This window comes from Mus caroli, chromosome 10, assembly GCF_900094665.2.
Source record: "Mus caroli chromosome 10, CAROLI_EIJ_v1.1, whole genome shotgun sequence".
NCBI lineage: Eukaryota > Metazoa > Chordata > Mammalia > Rodentia > Muridae > Mus > Mus caroli.
The window spans coordinates 777,642-797,622 of NC_034579.1; the positions used below are offsets into that span (position 1 = coordinate 777,642).

Consider the following 19,981-nt stretch of genomic DNA (forward strand, 5'->3'; position numbering starts at 1 on the left):
GGAAGTTTAAGGCCAGCCTGCTCCACACAGCCAGTCCCAGGCCAGCCATGGCTGCATAGTGTGATCCTGTCTCAATGAATTAATTCTCCTTCAAATACAACACACAATGTATTTGTCAATGTGTTAAATAGCTTTGGCAGCTGACTGACATTAGACCTAGTTATAATCTAAAATAGAAACTAAATTTGACATAAAAGTCACCGCCCTAATTTTACTTTTAGTCAGATGAAAAGCCAGAGGAAAGTGATATTATCAACTATTACATGCACTTTGCAGTTTTAAAATATATATATATAAATGACCCCTCAATTTACAAGAGAATTATTTCCCCCTTTTTGAAAATCTCTTTTTATTCTGAAAATAATGTTGACGTATTTCATAAATGTAGCGTAAGGAAAAATCAGAAGGCAATAACTTGTCTCATTACTCAGGAGTGGGTTTTTTCTCTTCTATTTTCTCTCAGTATTTTACCTTTATACCCATCCTGTTTACACTTAAAGATCAAGCTATAAATAATGTTTGTGTCCTGTCTTTTCCTCTGAACTCTATAATGTGAATATTCTCCCACATTTTAGAAAATTCAGATATCCAGGGAATTTTTCAAGAAACCTAAATTGCCATACATCCCATACTCTACATCTCAATCTAGTGTAAATGTGGGTTAAAAATAGCAACACTGAGATGCAAATATGAAAGAGTCGAGGTTTTATCTTTTAAATTGTTAATAACTCAAATGCAAAACAGATTCACACACACACACATCTATTTCTAAACCATCCTTCAGACTGTAGGTTTCGTCTTCTCTGGAAATCATCTGTCTCTCATCAGATACACATCTCGTACTGTTTACACCTACATGTGGCTGGCTCTATTTGCTTCGCCTGACAAAATTAAAAGTCCCGGGCGCCCACAGAAATACACCAGAAGATTCTGAGACTCTGAGGCACTCTTGAGTTTTTAGTATTTTCCCACTTACCTTAGTGAAAAGGAATTTTGTGTAAGGACTTGACATGGGTTGCAGCTGGTGGCCTTTTGAGTGTATCTTGGGCCCTGTAGAAGATTCTAGAATTTCCATGAATTCATCAGACAGAGTCGTTTTTAAAAGTCCAAACTGCTCTGTGAGTTTCTCACTGGAGGAGAATAAAGATCCATTGCCAAAGTTTTGTTTTCTTTTTAGAGTGCCAAATACCTGATTTAAATTTCTTTAGTGCTTCAACCTGTGTGTTGCAATTTAGATAACTGTACTGACTTTGTAAGAGGGTCCCTTTCTCCCTAAGTAGCCATCTAAGCATCTGTGAGGGTTTTTGTTGTTGTTTGTTTTTCAAGTTGTACTAATGGCAGAAGAGGACACGGGTCACTAGGGACAACCAGTACCAACAGAGCCTTTGAACTCTTCCCCTCGGTCAGCTGTAGTGGGAAGCACAAGCAAATGGGCTGTCACATTTATTGTCAGATAGTAAAGGCTTTTAAAAACCTTACAAATCATAAAGATGCCTGGGTGAGTGATATATTAGATTTATAGCTGTTTGCACATGTAACTTTGGAGTTCATGGTCAGGCTATGCCTGGCTGGTGGTGCCCTGTTTGATACTGTTTGACGAAATTCAAGATTTTAATTGTGCTTCAAATCTTCACCTCCTGTCTCTGCGTAAGAAATCCCTTTGACTTTTAAATAAATGTCCTTCCAGTTGCCACAAGAGCATCTTGATAAGTCTCTCCTGTCATTCACAGTGAACAGTACTTAACCAACGAAAAGGCTTCATGGTAATGTCAGATGCTTTCTGTTGTTCACGGGTGCCCTAGGCAGGGGACTGTGATGAAGGAAGTGTGGCCATTTTCCTCCCCTTAGCAACGGGACATGTCAGAATTCTTATTACAATGTCATCTGGAAGTTCATAAAAATCACCTGATAAATGTTGTAGATTTGGTCAAGCAACAGGAACTTGGAGCCATTGAGAAGAACTCACATTATATTTATATTCCCATATAAAAAAGAATCTTCAGAGAGGCTTGAAATTACTCGTTTTAAGACAAACTTGATGCTTTGAGCTCAGAGCTATGGATATGGGGAAAGAATTAAACCAAATTTTGATATCAAATACAGAGATGGGGCAAAATAAATTTGTGTTATAGCTCTCCTTTTATTGCTTCCAATAAATACTTCCTACTTTGTGATTTTCCTGCATTGTGTTCATTGGCAGCAAACTGAGCAATCCTGTGTTTCCAATTAAGAATTGGATGGATGGCTGAAGTTTGAGGTCATCCCTGGGCGTGTCTCCTTCTGCTCTGCCAGCGTACCCTTGGGAGAGAAAATGGATTCCCCCATGTGACATAAGGCACAGCCCTGATCCTTCCCTTGCAGAATCTTTAGGTGCATGCAGCATCTTTGCAGGGTCTTTGATTCTGTGGGCTCCTCGCCACTTTCATTCGGGTTGTATCTACAAAAATATGAAGTGGACTCGGAGTCTTGTGTAACAGTTTTCACTTTGACATCACTCAGTGCTGTGCTATGTAGACAGTAGGAAAGGGGAGCCCATAAACTCTCATCTGTGACCTGGGCATTTCCAGCTCAGTTCATCAAGTAGCATGTAATTGGGTCATCAAAAATCTCTGCCATGGAGTGGTTCACAGTGGCCACCTCGTCATCCTCCTCCTGCTTTAGTCCTAGATGGCTCTTTACCTCTAAATGTATTCTGTCTTTCTTAGCCTCCTTCTGAGCTATCATGCCCTGCCTCCTCCAGGTTTCTGTCTTTGACTTCTTTTGGTCTCTTCTGTCTATTTCCCTAAAGGAAAACTCACCCAATGGTTCTATCCTTACTTTTGTCATTGCTGAGTGATCTCTCCCCTGGGGGAATCTTGCCCTTTGAACTGTTGACTATAGTCACAATTTCACAGACAGGGCATAGAGAGCAGAACCTTGTCTTCAGCTCGCTCTGCATTTCATCTAGGCACTATTTATCTCGTGGTTATGTCCCAGCTTAGATGTCAGGTCTGGAGGACGCTTCCCTTGATGTTCCAAAGCATGTGAAACCTTATCCCAAATGCTCTTAATACGGTGTCTGTCCCGTTTCCCCAACTTGGTGTTTATCACAGTTGCTATAATCACTGGGTTATCTCTATCTCCCATCAGTTAGAAGTCCTGGGAGGGAGACATAGAGTCTGACATGATCGTCTTTGTGTTCCAAGGTCTGGCCCAGTCCCTGACTCAAGAGAGTACTGAATAAATATTTACTATAGGAGTGACTGCCTATCGAGTCAGCAGGGTGTTCTGAGGGATCTGAAGGCCTGCCTTCCTCCTTTGATAACAGCACCAGATTTTGGAGATGGAAAAGTCTGTCGTTAGATTTGCTATGGCTGAGTTTCCTAGACACCCTGGCTCATACCATTTAACTCTAAATGTATTCTGTCTTTCTTAGCCTCCTTCTGAGGTATCATGCCCTGCTTCCTTCTCCAGGTTTCCGTCACTGACTTCACCCAATGGCTCTATCCTTACCTTTGTTATAAGAGCTGAACCGACTCTCCCCGGGGGAGCTTGCCCTTAGAACTGTGATCCTTAACCACTGAGCCATCTCTCCAGCCCTGGTTCCTACTTTGTTAATGGCTAGCTTTGTGTCACTCCCTGAAACGAACCTCATCAACACTGTCACCTAGTAACTTTCCTTTTGGTCATGTTGCCTTTCATTTTTGTGCCTGTGACATTAGCTTGAATGTGGTCTGTGTGCTATACCTGGGAACACTCCAAGAAACCATGGTATCAAGTACATTGGGAAAACGCTGCTCACTGCCTATAAACTCAAATTTGAATTTGAAATCTCAGCTTGGTTTTACTAAGGTTGTCTTGGGAAGACAATTCAATTCATCCCTCTCCCTCCTCCCCACCAAATTAGGATCACACCCACCCCGCTCGGAGAAGGGAAGAGTACAGTCACCATCGGACTAGTGCAGGCGCTGACCGCTCACCTGAATGTCAACTCCTTCGCCTGTCTGAGGCAGCCTTCTCAGGGACCCACTTTTGGAGTGAAAGGTACTTTCTTTCATGACTAAGCTAGTTGTCGGAGAAAAATTAAGGGAAGTAAAAATTCAAAATCAATATAATGTATAGGGATGGAGTTAAATGCTTTGCAAAAGAGCTGGGTGTTCATTCCTCTACGCCCCCTGAACACTCAAGACATAGCAGATACCCCAAGTTGAACCTCCTGGTGTGTAAAGCCATGCAGAGATTGCTGCAAGGTGGGGGCATCTTCCATGGAGCCCCCACCTACCCACCCCGGAAGCTGGTCCCTTGACTTCATTACTCTGGCCTGCTGCCTCCAGCAGCGTCTCCTCTATCATCCCCACCTCCCTCACCAAGCGATTTTGAAACACTGCCCATCTTATCAGGATCTTATCATCTCAGCCTCTTCCTGTACACATATGAGCTCTTCAGGTCTGGCCCCAAGTTGCAGCTCGTGGGAGTTGTTCTGTGGGGCCAAGGAGCTCTGGAGACGAAGCAACTGGCTGCGTCCAGGGCTGTGAGGAAATTCCTCCGTGGCTTAGTTGAACTGCTGTCTGGCACTTCCCTCCATTACTCGCACTCTGCGGATTTATCATTAAGTCACTCCCGGCCCTCACCACGGCAATTACTGCGTGTTCTTGGCAGCTTGTGGTCTTTAACTGTATTTTATTTATATTGCTATTACAAATATTAATAATTCCTAACCCATTAAAAGTACTGATTCCTCCTGGTGGGCCATGCCTTATGCAGCTGACTGACCGTGAGACTTAGTGCTGAGTGGCCGTGGTTTTATTCGTGGCTGTGTATCTCACTTCTGCGAAGTCGACAGCCAGTCTTAAAGTCTATGAGCCACATCTGTAAGTGCACAAGGGCTTCTAGTACCAGGCACATCTGGCTGTTGTGAGACTCAGTTAGGATAACGTGGAAAGGACAGGGTATAGTATAAAATGGTGTCTGCTTGTGAAAAACAAGTGTCTTCGATATAGAGTAACTAATATAATCTTTGTCTGAGGTATTCATGGCCGAGTATTTTTGGTTTTGTTGTGGTTCGGTTTTTTCTGTTCCTGAGGATTGAACCCAGCACCTTGGGCATGGTCTCACTGTGCAGAGCAGCCCGGCCTCAGGTTTGTAGATCCTCCTGATCTTGTCTCCTGAGTGCTCCCATCTCCTGAGTGTTCCACCAAGCCTGGCAGGCAGTTTTGTTTTTATTTCATGTATGATTTATATGAAACATAAATATCCTGATGTATAAAAGGGGTTTTTTTTTGTTTGTTTGTTTGATTTGGTTCTTTTTTTTTTTTTTTTTTTCACAGGATTTCTCTTCTGTATAACACAGCCCTGGCTGTCCTGGACTCGCTTTGTAGACCAGCCTGACCTCAATCTCACAGAGATCAGCCTGCCTTTGTCTCCCAACTTTTGGGATTAAAGGTGCACACCCCACACCCAGCCTTTTCCTTTTGCTTTTTGTTGTTGTTGCTGTTGTTGTTGTTGTTAAGAGGTATTCTAGACTCCTAAAGCTGGAGTTACAGGTGGTTGTGACCCAGCTGGTGGAGGTGCTGGGTATCGAACTAAGGTCCTCTGGAAGAGAGCAGTACATGTCTTAACCACTGAGCTATGTCTCCAACCCCTTCACATGTGTGTTTTATAGCACCGGCATTTGCTATATTGTATTTAGCCTTTGGGAATGTTTTTTTTGTTTCTTTTCAGAAGTTTGTTTGTGTGGTGCTAGGAACTGAATATAGGACTTCATGAATACTAGGCCAATGCCCTTCCACTCAGCTATATCCCAGCCCTTTACTCACAGTTTTGAAAGCAGCCTTCTTGCTACCCACAGTAGCCTTGAACTCACTCTGTTGCCCAATAGGTCTTGAATCAATGATGCTCTTCAAAGCTTCCCTGTAGCTGGGATTGGAGGCCTGCTTACTTCAGAAGGCACAGGTCTTAACCTTTCTTTTTAAACAAAGAAACAGAAGGCCTAAAATGGCATCTCTGGAAACAGTGCCCTGGTTTTGTTTTATTTCCGTTCCGGGCCTGAGCAGGCCTCCTTGTTGAGTGTGAGTAGCATCCTTAGGTCTGCATCTGTCCTGTAACTGAACTTGGGGACTCACTAAACTGTACTTGCTGTGTTTTCTAGGAGGAGCTGCAGGTGGTGGATATGCTCAGGTCATCCCCATGGAGGAGGTAAGGTCATGAGATGCCCACCAGAACCCCTGACACTGCTGGCTACATACGGATATGTGTGTGCCACTTGGTGTGAAGATTCATGTCCTATTCATATGCATCTATTTTCCTGTAGCAAATGGGTGCTAACCTAGTCCCTGGTTACAATGTTTTATAATTGTGTGTGTGTGTGTGTATACACAAGCATGCTCACACACATATCAATCATTCTGCCTTTCTAAATTCCACAACAATTTCATGTTCCCAGGCTTCTGTGGACTCAAGCCCATTTTAGATAAGACGGTGAATGTTGTCCTGGGTCCCATCAGTCATCTCTTAGACTACCAAGTTCAGAAAGTGATGGATGGTTTATTCTACCCAGTGAGGCCACAATAAAATCATCTCAGAGAAACTGGGCAGTAAGAATGGATGGCACTGATTCTTCTTTCTCCACAAACTCTCTTGTGGAGAAAATCTCCCCTGCCTCCCATGCCTGCCCAGGCCTCGTTTCCCTCAGCCTTGCTCTTTGCATCAGCCTCATGGGTCAGTTCTGAGTTCCTCCTAGGCTCTGGTCTGAGCAAGACCCTGTCCTTCCTGCTACCTGTCTCTCAGGCATGGCCTGAGAGGTCATAGCAGGTCTTGGCTCCTGCTCCGTATTCTCTCTGTCCTGTTTTCTCTTCTGTGTGGCTGCCGGGCTGCAGAGTCTTAACAGCACTAAGCAAGCCCATTACGTCGAGCTGTACTGGCTCCCTGATTCCTCTTGACTAGACTTTTCCCATGCAGGGAATTCTCTGCCCTTCCTCGTCCTCACTACCCTGCCCAAGATTCTGCTTTACTCCAAAATTCCACTCACTCCCGTTCACAGGTAGGAGAATCCAATGCCTGAAGGCTGAATTAGGATAAAGAACAAAGAACAGGCCAGGGGAACAGTTTGAGGTTTAGCTAGCAGACATGGACACAGCAATGGTGTTCCTCTGCATGGGTCTTCAACTCATGACTCAGTGTAGGGGTAACTGTCTTAGCGCACATAGAAGCAGGCAGTTTGTCCCTTGGAGCTGGGATAAACTGTGTCTGCTCCATCTCTGTATCCGCAGCTCAAAGCAAAGTGCCTCCCACATAGTGGGTGTTAGCTGGCAAACTAAGCGCCATCCACAGGCAGCAGAGACTCATAAAAAGTTGGATGGAGAAATGTCACAAAGAGTTCTAGTTGGATTGAAGGTGAGTGACGGAAGGTGTTCCCAGCAGAGGAAACTATAAGGAAAGTCCTGAGATTAAAAAAGAGCTTTGCCTCTTCAGAGGTGACATGATGTCCCTGAACATGATCAGAAACCAGGGCAGGGCAGGCAGACTAGGTAAGTCGAGACAGAAGAACAGGCAGGAGTCAACCTTCGCTTGATAGCCACGAGATTAAGTGTGACTTGAAGTGTCATACTTGGTCAGCCATTGAAGGGTCTTGAGAGGGGAGTAACAGGGTCACACTGGGTTTTGCGCACCATTATTAATGCCTTCGATCATGAAAACAAAGCGTAGGATGGAATTTTCTACTTTGGACCTGCATGGGTGTTTAAGAATAGTACAGGCTTTGGAGCTCCTCAGACTTCAGATTTAGAGGTTAAAGATGCGAAACCCATCAGACTTTTCCTTGGAGGTTTGCAGGGCCAGTAAGATGGCTTGGCCGCTAAAGGCACAGGCCAGCCAAGCCCAGAACCCTAGTAAAGGTGAAAGGAGAAAATCAATTCCGTGAGGTTGTTCTCTGACTGTCACACGCATGCTGTGACATGCTCACTCCCTCTCTCTGCCATATACGCATTATACACACACGTTAATAAGTAAAACCTGAATGACTTCATTTTAAAACTTAAAGCTTCCAAATGATAGGATATGTCAATTCTATAAATAAAATGTGTGTTAATACAAAGCTAGATTTCAGTAGTGTTTGTTCTTATTACATTTTTACTATTTAAGCCTTGTTTCCTTCCCAAGTGTATTTGCTATAGTACAGTTTCCCAAATTCAAATAAATAATTGAAAATGAAGGAATCATGAGAAAGAAACTTAGGCCCATCAGAGTGCGTCGTCTTTAACCAGAGGTTGGAAGAATTCAACTCTAGAGTTCTTTATTGGCAAGTTGGAGGCCCTGACCTTGATTTTCTGATGTAGGCCATCTTGTCTCAGCTCATGATAAAGACAGATAATTAGCATACTGTTTTATTAACTTGGGCAGTTCCTGAAAATGTCTCTGGCTATATGATGCAAATAGAAAGGTGTGACATTTGATTTCTAGTTCAACCTTCACCTGACTGGGGACATCCATGCCATCACTGCCGCTAATAACTTGCTGGCCGCAGCCATCGACACGAGAATTTTACATGAGAGCACTCAAACAGACAAGGTGAGTGGGGCCCTTGTTAGCCATCTCTGGGTTTTATCCTGGAGTCCCTGCATCCTTAAGGACTCTGTGAGAGACTCTTAGATCCCATCTGCTCTCTAAAATCGCATTCAGAATTTGCTGAGTTTTACCCATATCCTCCCTTCCAGGGGAGGAGAATTAGACTTTAGTCGGATTCTCTGTTGGGTCTATGACCGTTGCAGAACAGTGGGAGAGCTGTGGTGTGCTGGTTAGGACGTTGTTCGAGATGACTCTCCTCAGCCTCAAAGATCATCGGCACAAGCATTTGTTTTCCCTGTGGCCAGAGAAACACTGGTCCATTCTAACAGAAATGGAACTTGGGTTGGTTTGTTTGTTTGTTTGTTTGTTTGGGGAGAGGTTGGGACTTCCAGTAGCGAGACTTGAACCTAGAGATTTGTGTGTGCTATGCAAGAGCTATGGCGGTAGACAGCCAGCCATCTGTAAGAGTGAACTCACATGCAACAAGCCTGAACCAGATTCTAGCTTCACACGCATGATATCCACCTGAAAGTGACAGAACTCTGGGTGCTAACTCTTCATGGGCAGCTGTCCTAGATGAGGGTACTTCCTCATGGTTGTCCTAGATGAGGGGTATTTCCTCATGGTTGCCCTAGATGAGGGGTACTTCCTCATGGTTTGTAAGAAAGGCTCGACTTTCTCGATTATAACCTCCTAGTTCATCTTCCAAACAGAACTCGGGGAAGTAGTTGATAGGTTGTTAGGGTACAGATCAAGTAGACTTACACAAAGTGGTAACGTATATCATTACCACATACATAATGATAATGTATATCATTTCCACTAGGATTTATTAAAATGACAGAATTTAAATCTAGGCTGTTTATATTAGCCTTAAATATTAATAGAACCTATTTGGTAATAAATGTAATGAACATTGCCCATCTATATGTAATGAACATGTCCAGTTACCAAGTTCATGGCTGGCCCTAAAGCTCTAGTGGGTGGGGTTTTTATTTTCTTAGGCTCTCTACAATCGACTGGTTCCCTTAGTGAATGGTGTCAGAGAATTTTCAGAAATTCAACTTTCTCGGCTAAAGGTAAGATTTGACTTTATAGTGGTGTTTTGGTTTTTTTTTTTGTTTTTGTTTTTGTTTTTAAGAAGAGAATATTCTAGAACCTTGACTTAATCTGGGCTTTCATATGCACCTTTGGTTATTAACCTGTAGGTCAGGGGTTTTCAACCATCCTAATGCCGGAACTCTTTAATACAGTTCCTCCAGCTATAAAATTATTTCACTTGCTAGTTTATAACTGTAACTTCGCCACTGTCATGAATAGCAATGTAAATATCTGCTATGCAGGATATCTGATATGTAACACCCCCGCCCCCATGGGTCGTGACCCACATGTTGAAAACGGCTGCTTTAGAGCATAATAACTCAGAATATCACAGTGAAGTCTGTAGATAAATCCCTACACCAAAGAGCCAAGAAAACAATAACATATTTTTTTAAATATCATGTGGTTGAAAAAACATCATTTATATTTTGTTTTACTCATTCTGTGTGTATGTGTGGAGGTCAGAGGGCAGCTTCCAGAACTCAGGTATCTCCTTCCTCCAGGCGGTGAACTTGAGTTGTTGGATTTGGCAGCAAGTACCTTTTCCTCCTGAGCCGGATTCCCACCCCAGAGGACTCCCTTTTTTAGGACTCTGTTTCCTCACGTGTGCAGTAGGAGGGCTCCCTTGCTAACAACCTAGAGCACCCTCGGTAACAGACACATCTGCTTTTATGTAGCCTTTTCCTTCTGGAGAGAAATGGTTTCCTGTTTGTAAAAGTTCTGAAGCAGAGGTTCTGGATCTTTGGGTCTCGACCTCTGGGGGGGGTTGGGGGGGGTCATGTATCAGGTATCCTGTATCTCCGATATTTACATTACAATTCATAACAGTCGCAAAATTTCAGTCATGAAGCAGCAACAAAAATAATTTTATGGTGAGGGGCGGATTACCACAACATGAGGAAGAGTGTTAAAGGGTTGCAGCATTAGGGAAGTTGAGAACCACTGCTCTAAAGACTGATAAGGCAGCTTTGGGTCACCCTCTCGCTTGTTTGTTTGGTTTTTATTTGTTTGCTTGCTTTTTTTTTTTTTCCCTTCCAAGGCAATTGCTACTACCCTAAGTTGAAAAAGCTATTTTATCTTAATTCTTCCCATTTTGCTTCCTGATGCTGTTCACTAATTCTGTCCTATTCATCATTGCTTTCAAAAGACAACTGGGGTTACAAAACAAAACAAAACAAAACACCTTTATGGCATAATTTTTACCCATTAATTGGCATTAAATATATTTTAAGTACTTTTTAGGATATTTTCTTTATAGAATTAAATTGATTAAAAGCTTTGTGTTGTTTTGGTGTTAATTGATTGATTGATTGATTGATTTGAAGGGTTTCCTGTAGCCTGACCCACCTGCTCCTGCCTCCCACATGCTGAGATTGCATGAAAGCACCTCCACCCCCAACTTAAAAGGCTTAATTACTTTTTGCAAGTAGAATGTATTCTTTTGAAACTAAACATATACTTCATTTGGTATATATGTATGAAACAACTGGGGGAGTAACATATTCATGATGACTGGGGCGGGTCTGAGCTCAGCGTGCAGGGCCATCAATAGGCACCACAAGCACACACCACCAGGCCCATGTGTTCACTGCATGCTCCCCACTGGACCCCATTTTCAGATAAGGTTTTAGGGCCTTCACAGACCCCCAGTACCTTCTGCTTGCAGAAGACATTTGCTAATAGAATTTCACCTAAGTCCCAGTTCACTCCAGGCCTTGTGTTCGTTCTCAGGGACTTGCCTAGTTAAGGCGATAGTTTTGTTTGGGCCTGTCTTCTTGCTCTTATGACATCTCTCCCCGATCACTAGAAACTGGGGATACATAAGACTGATCCAAGCACACTGACCGAGGAGGAAGTGAGGAAGTTCGCCCGCCTCAACATTGACCCCTCAACCATCACGTGGCAGAGAGGTAGGTACTGGGGCAACCAGAAGGCATTCAGAGAATGGGTTGGAGCCCTGTCTCTTACATGTCTCTTTGACACTCAACCTTCCATTCACAAATTCAATGAATAAAAACTACAGTCTTACAGCCGCCTCTCCTGGCTTCAGAACCTCACCATCTGGCTCCATTGCTCTTCTTTTTCACCACCTCTCTGGGCACAATCCCATTCCCTCTGTCCTCTTTCAAATGGCTGAGGATGGGCTGTGGTGGGACCTCAGTGAGAAGGTTCTTGTTGGGCAGGTGCAAGGCCACAAAGCAACCCAGCCTTTGTGCAACTGTGTAGGGAAAATTCTCTCTCCCCTCCTCTTGCTGCTTTTAAGGCAAGATTGCTCCTTGTCTCTGTGAGTTCTCTTCCCCCAAGCTTGGCTCCTCTACTTTTTAAAAAAGAATATTTTAAAATAATATTTTATATTATTCCTTATTTACTTGTTACATTCAGGATCTCAATGGGGTTGGGGGTAATGGGGAGGAAAGAGTTGGATAAAGCATACTTTTTTTTTCTTTATTTTTTTATTGTATGTTTTGCCTGCATGTATGTGTATGCACCATATATGTACAGTGCCCACAAACAGCGGAAGAGGACGTCAGATCTCCTGGGACTGGAGTTAAAGGTGGTTGTGAGCTACCATATGGGTGCTGAAAACTGAGCCTGGGTCCTCTGCAAGAGCAGTAAGTGCTCTTAACTGCTGTGCAACTTCTCAGCCCCTCTTCCTAATTTTTGGTTTTTTTGGGGTTTGGTTTTCGTTTTTTTGGGAGGGTGGACATATGTGTGTCTGAGTGTGTGTGTGCACACGGAGGCTAACAGTTGGCATCCAGTGTCTTTCTGAACCCATAGTCAGACCGGATGGCCAGAAAGCCCAAAGGTTCCTTCTCCTCTGCTTCCCTGGTGCAGGGGACATTGCTGGGTTTGATGCAGCGCTAGGGATCAAACCCTGCTTCTCATGGTATGTGGGAAACTTCATCAACTGAGCCATCTCCCCAGTCCCTTTTGTTTTGAGACAAGCTCTCCAGGTAGAGCTCTGGCTGGTTTGGAACTTTTTATGTAGTGGAAACCATCCTTGGGTTTGCCTCAATCCTCTAAGATGTCTTGCCACTGTGCCTGGCTGTCTTCTCTACCCATTCCCCAGTAGCTCTGAGCTCTCTGGTTCGCATTTACAGCATAAACTTTTTCTCCACGGCTGGCAAGTGTCTCTAGTGGGGTCCTGGGTGCGGATCACTCTGGCAGTCACACTGCAGGGTGGCTCAGTGCTCTCTCCAGACTTCCCTGCCTCCCTCTCAGCAGGGACATCCCTTCCTTTCCTGCACTCTTATTAGGTCACTTCAGTGGAACAGTCGGCAATGGACTGACTGTGGAATTTGGCCTAGAGAATGGCCACCACCCTGCTTATCTATGTGGCCTCAAACAGGTGTTGGTGCACCGTGTTCTGGAGTCGGTGGAGTTGATGGTGTCCGTACTTTACAGAAGTGTGGCAGTCACACCTATGGGATGCAGAAAGGATGAGATGACATAGATTTAGACCTGGCCCCCATTCTCCTGTCTTCTGTTAGAATATATTTAACCAAGGCCTGAATCAGCACGTTCTCCTGCTTCTGCTTCCATCCCTTAATTCAGTAGGTTCCTAATGCAGAGATAGTTAGTGGTTTACTGCTTCCTCAGTCAGCAGCCTTGGTGCTCCCATCCGGGGCAGTAAAATCACCATTACGCAATTTGTCTGTCAGGTGCCCAGTTTCTGTCTTCTGTTCACCAGAGGGCCTGTTTCATCCTCTTACCAGCGTTTTGGCCTGGCCAGTCTTCCTCCCAGGTTTAGCCACCATCCCACACTTCCTGAGTTTTTTCCCCAATACCCCATTCAGTCAAGCCAGTAAGAACCGAGTGTCTCCCTGCAGCAGATCTTACAGCCAAGAGACAAAGACCAAGCTTCTTCTTGTTTTTTTTTTAATATTTTTTTTATTACGTATTTTCCTCAATTACATTTCCAATGCTATCCCAAAAGTCCCCCATACCCTTCCCCCCACTTCCCTACCCATCCGTTCCCATTTTTTTGGCCCTGGCGTTCCCCTGTACTTCTTTACACAAACCACTTCCTAGGTTTTCCCGGCGTAGCCCTGGCGGTGTAGCCCTGGAGGTGTAGCCCTGGCGGCGTAGCCCTGATCCGGAGCACCCAACACCAGCAGTGTTTCAAACTCCAGACATTTGGTGGTTTGGGCAGATAGCACAGTAAGGACAGCCAAATCTAAACACAAAGTTCATTTATTATATTTACGTCTTCCACACATAGCCTGAAGGATATGCTATAGATTCTAAAAAATAAATAAATAACTTTGTACATGGAGCTGTTTCAGGATATAGGATTTTTTCACTAGCAGTATTAACACCCAAAAGGGGTTAGATTTTTGGATGCTGGGCCTGTAGTAATACCAGTCTCCCTCCAGGGAGGCTCCACTGAAAGAAATGTGAACGCAGGCAAACTCAGAAGTGCCTCCCTGTGCCTCTTAGAAGGTAACAGCTGTGTTATGTTGTTTCTCTGTGGTATTTGTCTCCTTCAAAGATTGAGCTAACATTTCCTTGAGCACTCTTGCAAGGATCCATTTTATTTTTTTAAAACAAATAATGTAAAATTTTTTGTCAAAGTGAAACATTTCACAACATAATAACTGCTATCATAGTTTTTGGTACATCTGATTTTTCTGTTTAGCTCTATTACCATCTTTGTGTGTGAATTTTATTTCCTGCCCAATTCAATTATATCCTAAGGACATTCTCCTTTGTTAGCTCTTTCTTAGGTTGGTTTTTTTTCTTTTTCATTTATTTTTTATTTCTCGTGGAGCTAAAGATTAAACCACAGCCTTTGGCATGCAAAACATGTACCTCACCCTCAAGCTATATCCCCAACATTTAGAGTGGTCATTTTAAGTGACTCTAGAATATTCCTTTGCTGGGGAGCCATGATTTGTATATACCACAAGTCTAAAATAGACCAACAAACAGTATTTTAAACAGCTGACATGTGTGTTTTCAGCATTTTGCTGGGCATTATTTTTTTTTCTAGATTTTTTTTTTCTTTTAACCAGAAAGATCTGTTGTTAAAACACCATTGTTTGCAAAATGTGTAGTCAGCCTTCCCAGGCCTCTCTGAGCTCCTGTTACTCTGTAAAGTGGCTTAAGGGGCCTTTTTGGTAAAATGAAAAATTAGGCAATGGAAATTAGTGTATGTTCAACCGTACTGAAAGAGAAACTTTCAGACCAGCTGGCATCCTCGCACCTCGGCCCCAGCCTCAGAAATCACGGCATAGCGCCTCTTCAGGGAGGGCCGGTGTGCGATCGGATTCTCCGTGCAAAGACAGGAAAGGCCTGGAATGTTCTGCGGTTACAAATCAATTTTAATGAAAGTGACAGCTTTAAGAGTTATCCCAGAAAAATACAGACTTACATTACTGTTTACAGTGTTAAAGGGAAGCAAACTTTATTGCTTAGGACAAGCCACCTGGGCCAGAGGAATTCGGGCTGAAATTGGATAAGTAGTTTTGTTCCGATTAACGGGTTAGTATAATAATGAAAACTCCCCATGGATGAAGGTACAGGGAGCGTTTTCTGACTTTGACTAAGAACTAGTATAGCCTGGGCAATGATCGTGAAGGGTAAGATACTGGATTATTCCAGAAACATGTCGCAGGCCTGGGGCAGGGGGTGAGGTGGGGAGGGGGTTATCTCCAGACATGTATTATCCCCTAAAGGACAAGAAATAGGCTTTAAAATATTGAACACCCCAAAGCCCCAGTCTTTTAGGGAGCCCAACACCCCAGAAACTTCTTCCCCACATGTCCATCTCTCCATCACAGGCCAAGGCCACCAGTCCTGTTCACTGTCAGCCCCTAGTGTCTGCTTCCCAACACTAGCCCAGTGCCACTCTGAGGTCAGGATGCCATAGCTTCTGTGGAAGCCAAATACTGGGCCTGCCGTGGTCCTGCACCTGTGCCTGGGCTCTAGCTCCTGGATGGTATTGGTTACTTAAAGGCTCAGGCGTACTCTGGGTGTTCCTCTGAACTCCATCAACACCATGGGCTAAAGAAACTACTTAGGACAAGTTACAGGTAAAGCAGTCCACCCCAAGCCCCACTGCCTTCCTTCCTCCCATGCAGGCCCTCTGGTGTCCTCTCCATCTCCTCCCAGGAAATGTCAGGAGTCAAAGATCGGTGCGTCATGCACCTTCATGACCCTGCCCAACCAGCACAGGACTAAGCATAGAAAGAGTCCTCAGAACCTGGTCCAGATAGAATCGAATCAGGATATAGCCACCGTTAGCTCTGCCGCTTAGATGCCAGCTGTGTGTTTCTGTTGCTTTCTGTGGCGTTGGCTACATCTCTCTTGTAGGGTGGGTAGAATCTGCACATCTCTTGGCAGCGGCACTGGCGCTGAATTCACACAGCTCTTTTTCCCTGTGTGTATATACCCTGATAGGTCACAATGCTCTACTGTGGCATTGTGAAAGACACCAAATCCAAGTGGGATCCAAAGTGCCATTTGGATGATGCTGTAGTTTGATCTTACCTCGTTTGCTTATCTTCCCTTTGTCAAACTAAAATTTGAATAGTTTGCTATAGACTTAAAATACATCTGACGGGGAAGTGACCTCAAAGTCTATAGCCAACCATGTTTCTATACTACACGGAAAAAAAAAAAAAAGAGAGAGAGATGGTTTATTTCGTGTGACCGAGTGTCTAGCATCTCAGGAGTGAAGGTAGTAGCTGTTAGCGCTACTGAGGTACAGCCCGTTAACTTTGCAGGTGTTATTCTGTCTTTAAAAATAAAAGTTGGGGGCTAGAGTGATGGCTCAGCAGTTAAGAGCACTGGCAGCTCCTTCAGAGGACCAGAGTTCAAGTCCTAGTAGTCAGGTGGCAGATCACAGCTGTCTGTAACTCTAATTCATGGAGATTTGACACCTTCATACAGATATACATACAGGCAAAACACTAGTACATGTGAAATTAAATAAATTTTTTAAAAGTGGAAGTTTATATGTATTTGCCTGTGTGTGTGTGTGTGTGTGTATGTGTGTGTGTGTGTGTGTGTGTGTGTGTGTGTGTGTGTGTGTGTGTGAGTTTGGGGGCGGGAGCAGAGACAGAGAGGCAGGGCCACGGACATGGCAGTGGCAGCTAGGATGAGAGACCCAAGGGTAATTTGTGTATTATTAGGGTATTATGCATTTAGTAAGTTGGATCTCAATTGTCACTGTAAACAGCCCTGATGTTTTTAAATCACAAAGATAAAGGAAGTGTCTAACCTGCCTTTGTTTCTTGGCATTATAAATGTGGTTTTTCAAAGGCAAACAGTTTCACAGACAAAAGTCTAATCCAGGGCAGTTCACACAAGAAAGCGCTCTACCTGACCTTCAGTCAGTCTCCTTCCATATTGCTGTTTTTCCTTTGTATTGTAGTCGACTGCACGCAAGCCAACAGTCACCATGTTAACCATCCATAGCCGTACAACTGATAGCACTAACTCCATCCACCATGATTGCTCTATCATCATTGCCTGTACCCAAAGCTTGTCATCCCCTACACAAGTCCTAGACCAGCAAGTCTCCATCTTCCTGATGCTGTGGCTCTTTAATACAGTTCCTCATGTTGTGGTGACCCCCAACCAATAAAGCTTTTCTTGTTACTTCATAACTGTAACTTTGCCACTGTTATGAATCATAATGTTAACATCTGATATTCAGGGTATTTGATATATGACCCCAGAGGGGTTGCAAACCACAGGTTGAGAACCACTGCCCTATGCCCCTGATAAAATAATGTCCCTCTGCTGTTGGCCGTGGCTGCTCTGTGGATTTGCCTATTTTAGATCCCCCATTTGACCTCCTAGATCTGCATAGCATTTCGGATGTGAAGCATATACCAAAACACTCATTTGTGGCTGTGTAATGTCACATTGTGAGTTAGTCCATTCATCAATGGAATTTCCAGTCATCTCTAAGTCCTAGCCATTGTGAAAGGAGCTGCTATGAGCAGTGCGCTTAGGGGTTTTGAACAACAGGATTATGGGGCCATTTGGCTGTCATATGTATGAGAAACTGAACTGACGTCTCCTTGTGACTTAGGTGTCATTGTAAAATACTTTCAGAACTACTTGTACTCGATACCCTAGTCAGATGCCACTCAGCCCAGCCCACCCTCACCTGACACACCATCATTAAGACACTCACCACTAGCATGCGCTGTGGCTCCTCAAGTGAAGCCAAACCTTCACTTTGGTTTTCTGCTCCTTCCTTCCTCAGCATTTCCCAGCACGGCCCGTCTATATTTGTTGATTAAATAACCTGCCTGTTCTCTTTCAGTATTGGACACGAATGACCGATTTCTGAGAAAAATAACCATTGGACAGGGAAGTACAGAGAAAGGATATTCCCGGCAGGTAGGTGGCGCCATCTTCCCGGAAGTACCTGCCCTTTCCTCACCTTGGTGTGCACAGTCTTTGCTTTTTGTTTCTGGTCCCCAGCTGCAGTGCTGGTGGCTCTCCCACTCTCTCAGGGTGGGTTTCCAGCCACTCTGATGAGCTAGGACTTGGGAGAGTATCAGGATTGGTCTGGAAGTGACAGCTTCCGTGTGTTTTTGGCTGTGTTTCTGGGTAGACTCATTCGGGAAAGTCCCATATGAAAGAACTGTATAATGATGGAAAAGTGAAAGTCTCTGATATATCACTCCACTTTCATAAGCCCGAGGACAAACACCTACTTATTAGGTTTAATAGTACTGCTAAAGACAACATATGTGTGGGGAGGTGTGGGGGGACTTATGAGCTCTTCCATTTAATAGGTCTATGATGTGGAATAGTGGCACTTAGGAAATATAAATTCATTCCATAATTTTTTAGCCAGGCACAATATCCCTCTGATTTTTTTTAATAGTAAACTCTTTCTTTGGAATTTTTTTTTTTTTAATTTATTGCCTTTACATTAAATTTTTATTAGTGGAAAAAGTTACTGTTATGATAACAGCCATTTCTCATACCAAATAGTTTTTGGGAACTTCTGATATTCTCTGATTTAAACGGTAAATAGGGGGAGATAGCTCAATGGGTGAAACACTTGCTGTCCAAGTGTGAAGACCAGAGTTTGGGTCCCCACACCCACATTTATGTTGGATGGGCATGGTGACCCACCTGAAACCCAAGCACTTAGGAGACAGAGATGAGATTCTCTGGGCCAGATAGCTCTAGTTGATAAGCTCTGGGTTCAAGTGAGAGGCTCTGCTTCACTGTATAAGATGGAGCATGATCTAGGGAGACACTCCTTTAACCTCACACGTATGTACACATGCATCACACACACACACACTTGTGAAAGGAAGCTGAATATGGGCTTGGATCAAGAAGCTCGTACCTCCCTCCTTGCCCCAGACTCTAAAACTTTCACACACAACCAAATTTCATACAATCAGCATTCTCTATACCAGAAAACAACAGTCATTCTTGAAAAGTTTAGGGAGGAATTGGATAAATGGAGAGAACAACCTAGAATATAGAGGAAGGACCTCTGAATTCAAAGGTGAGAGCATCCTAGCTCTCAGACCAGGAGAAACCAGCCACCCTTTGGGGTTAGTGATTTGGGACAACACCTGGATGCTGCTGGGTGGTGCCCTAACTGTGGCACTTACACACCTGGTCACAGCCTGTACATGGTGTAACTTGGCCTTGCGGTTCCTGGGTTGGAGTCCAAGGTTAGGGACAGGGGCACTACCGAACCCATAGGGAACCATTCATGACCACCTGTGAGTCCCGACAGGTGTCAGTCAAGTGTCACTTTTAGAGAAAACGAACACATTGTGACCCCTTATTTGATGAGAACACCGCCTTTGAAATGAGCGTGTTAAGCACCTAAAGGATAGCAATGGCCCTGGGAATGGCTCCATTGAAGGAGCCAACGGCAGGTCACCCTCCTTGGAGATGTAGGTACAGAAGCTAGACTTGTCTGACATTGTGTCCTCACATATATGAGAGAGAGCCTCAAGCTAGCCAGCACCTCACATCTAAAGAAATACACAACATGAAAACTGACCAGGCCTGGGAAGAGGAGCCCACATATCTACGGAAACAAAATAGGAGACCAGTTGACAGAGACTGAGCAGAGGGTGAATTCTCAAAGGGGTTAAAGAGCTGTAGATCCCAGTGAGAGCTCACTGGTGCTTCAAGACCTGTGTTACAATATTAAAACTTATAACATGGGTATCAAAAACTGATATTGATTGCCAGGCGTGGTGGCGCACGCCTTTAATCCCAGCACTCGGGAGGCAGAGGCAGATGGATTTCTGAGTTCGAGGCCAGCCTGGTCTACAAAGTGAGTGCCAGGACAGCCAGGGTTACACAGAGAAACCCTGTCTCGAAAAAAAAAAAAAAA

The 19,981-nt window shown here is 44.1% G+C and overlaps 1 protein-coding gene across 4 annotated transcripts in view; it reads left to right on the plus strand.

Annotated features, from left to right (window-relative positions):
• Mthfd1l (methylenetetrahydrofolate dehydrogenase (NADP+ dependent) 1 like) overlaps positions 1 to 19,981 on the plus strand; it is a 180,943-nt gene that overhangs the window by 49,642 nt on the left and 111,320 nt on the right. For all 4 annotated transcript variants that reach the window (XM_021173654.1, XM_021173653.1, XM_029482853.1 and 1 more), the window contains exons 12-17: positions 3,887 to 4,023; positions 6,128 to 6,174; positions 8,437 to 8,544; positions 9,546 to 9,620; positions 11,450 to 11,552; positions 17,924 to 18,000. In XM_021173654.1, coding sequence (XP_021029313.1) covers positions 3,887 to 4,023; positions 6,128 to 6,174; positions 8,437 to 8,544; positions 9,546 to 9,620; positions 11,450 to 11,552; positions 17,924 to 18,000 — 547 coding nt within the window. The remainder of the gene's footprint in view (positions 1 to 3,886; positions 4,024 to 6,127; positions 6,175 to 8,436; positions 8,545 to 9,545; positions 9,621 to 11,449; positions 11,553 to 17,923; positions 18,001 to 19,981) is intronic.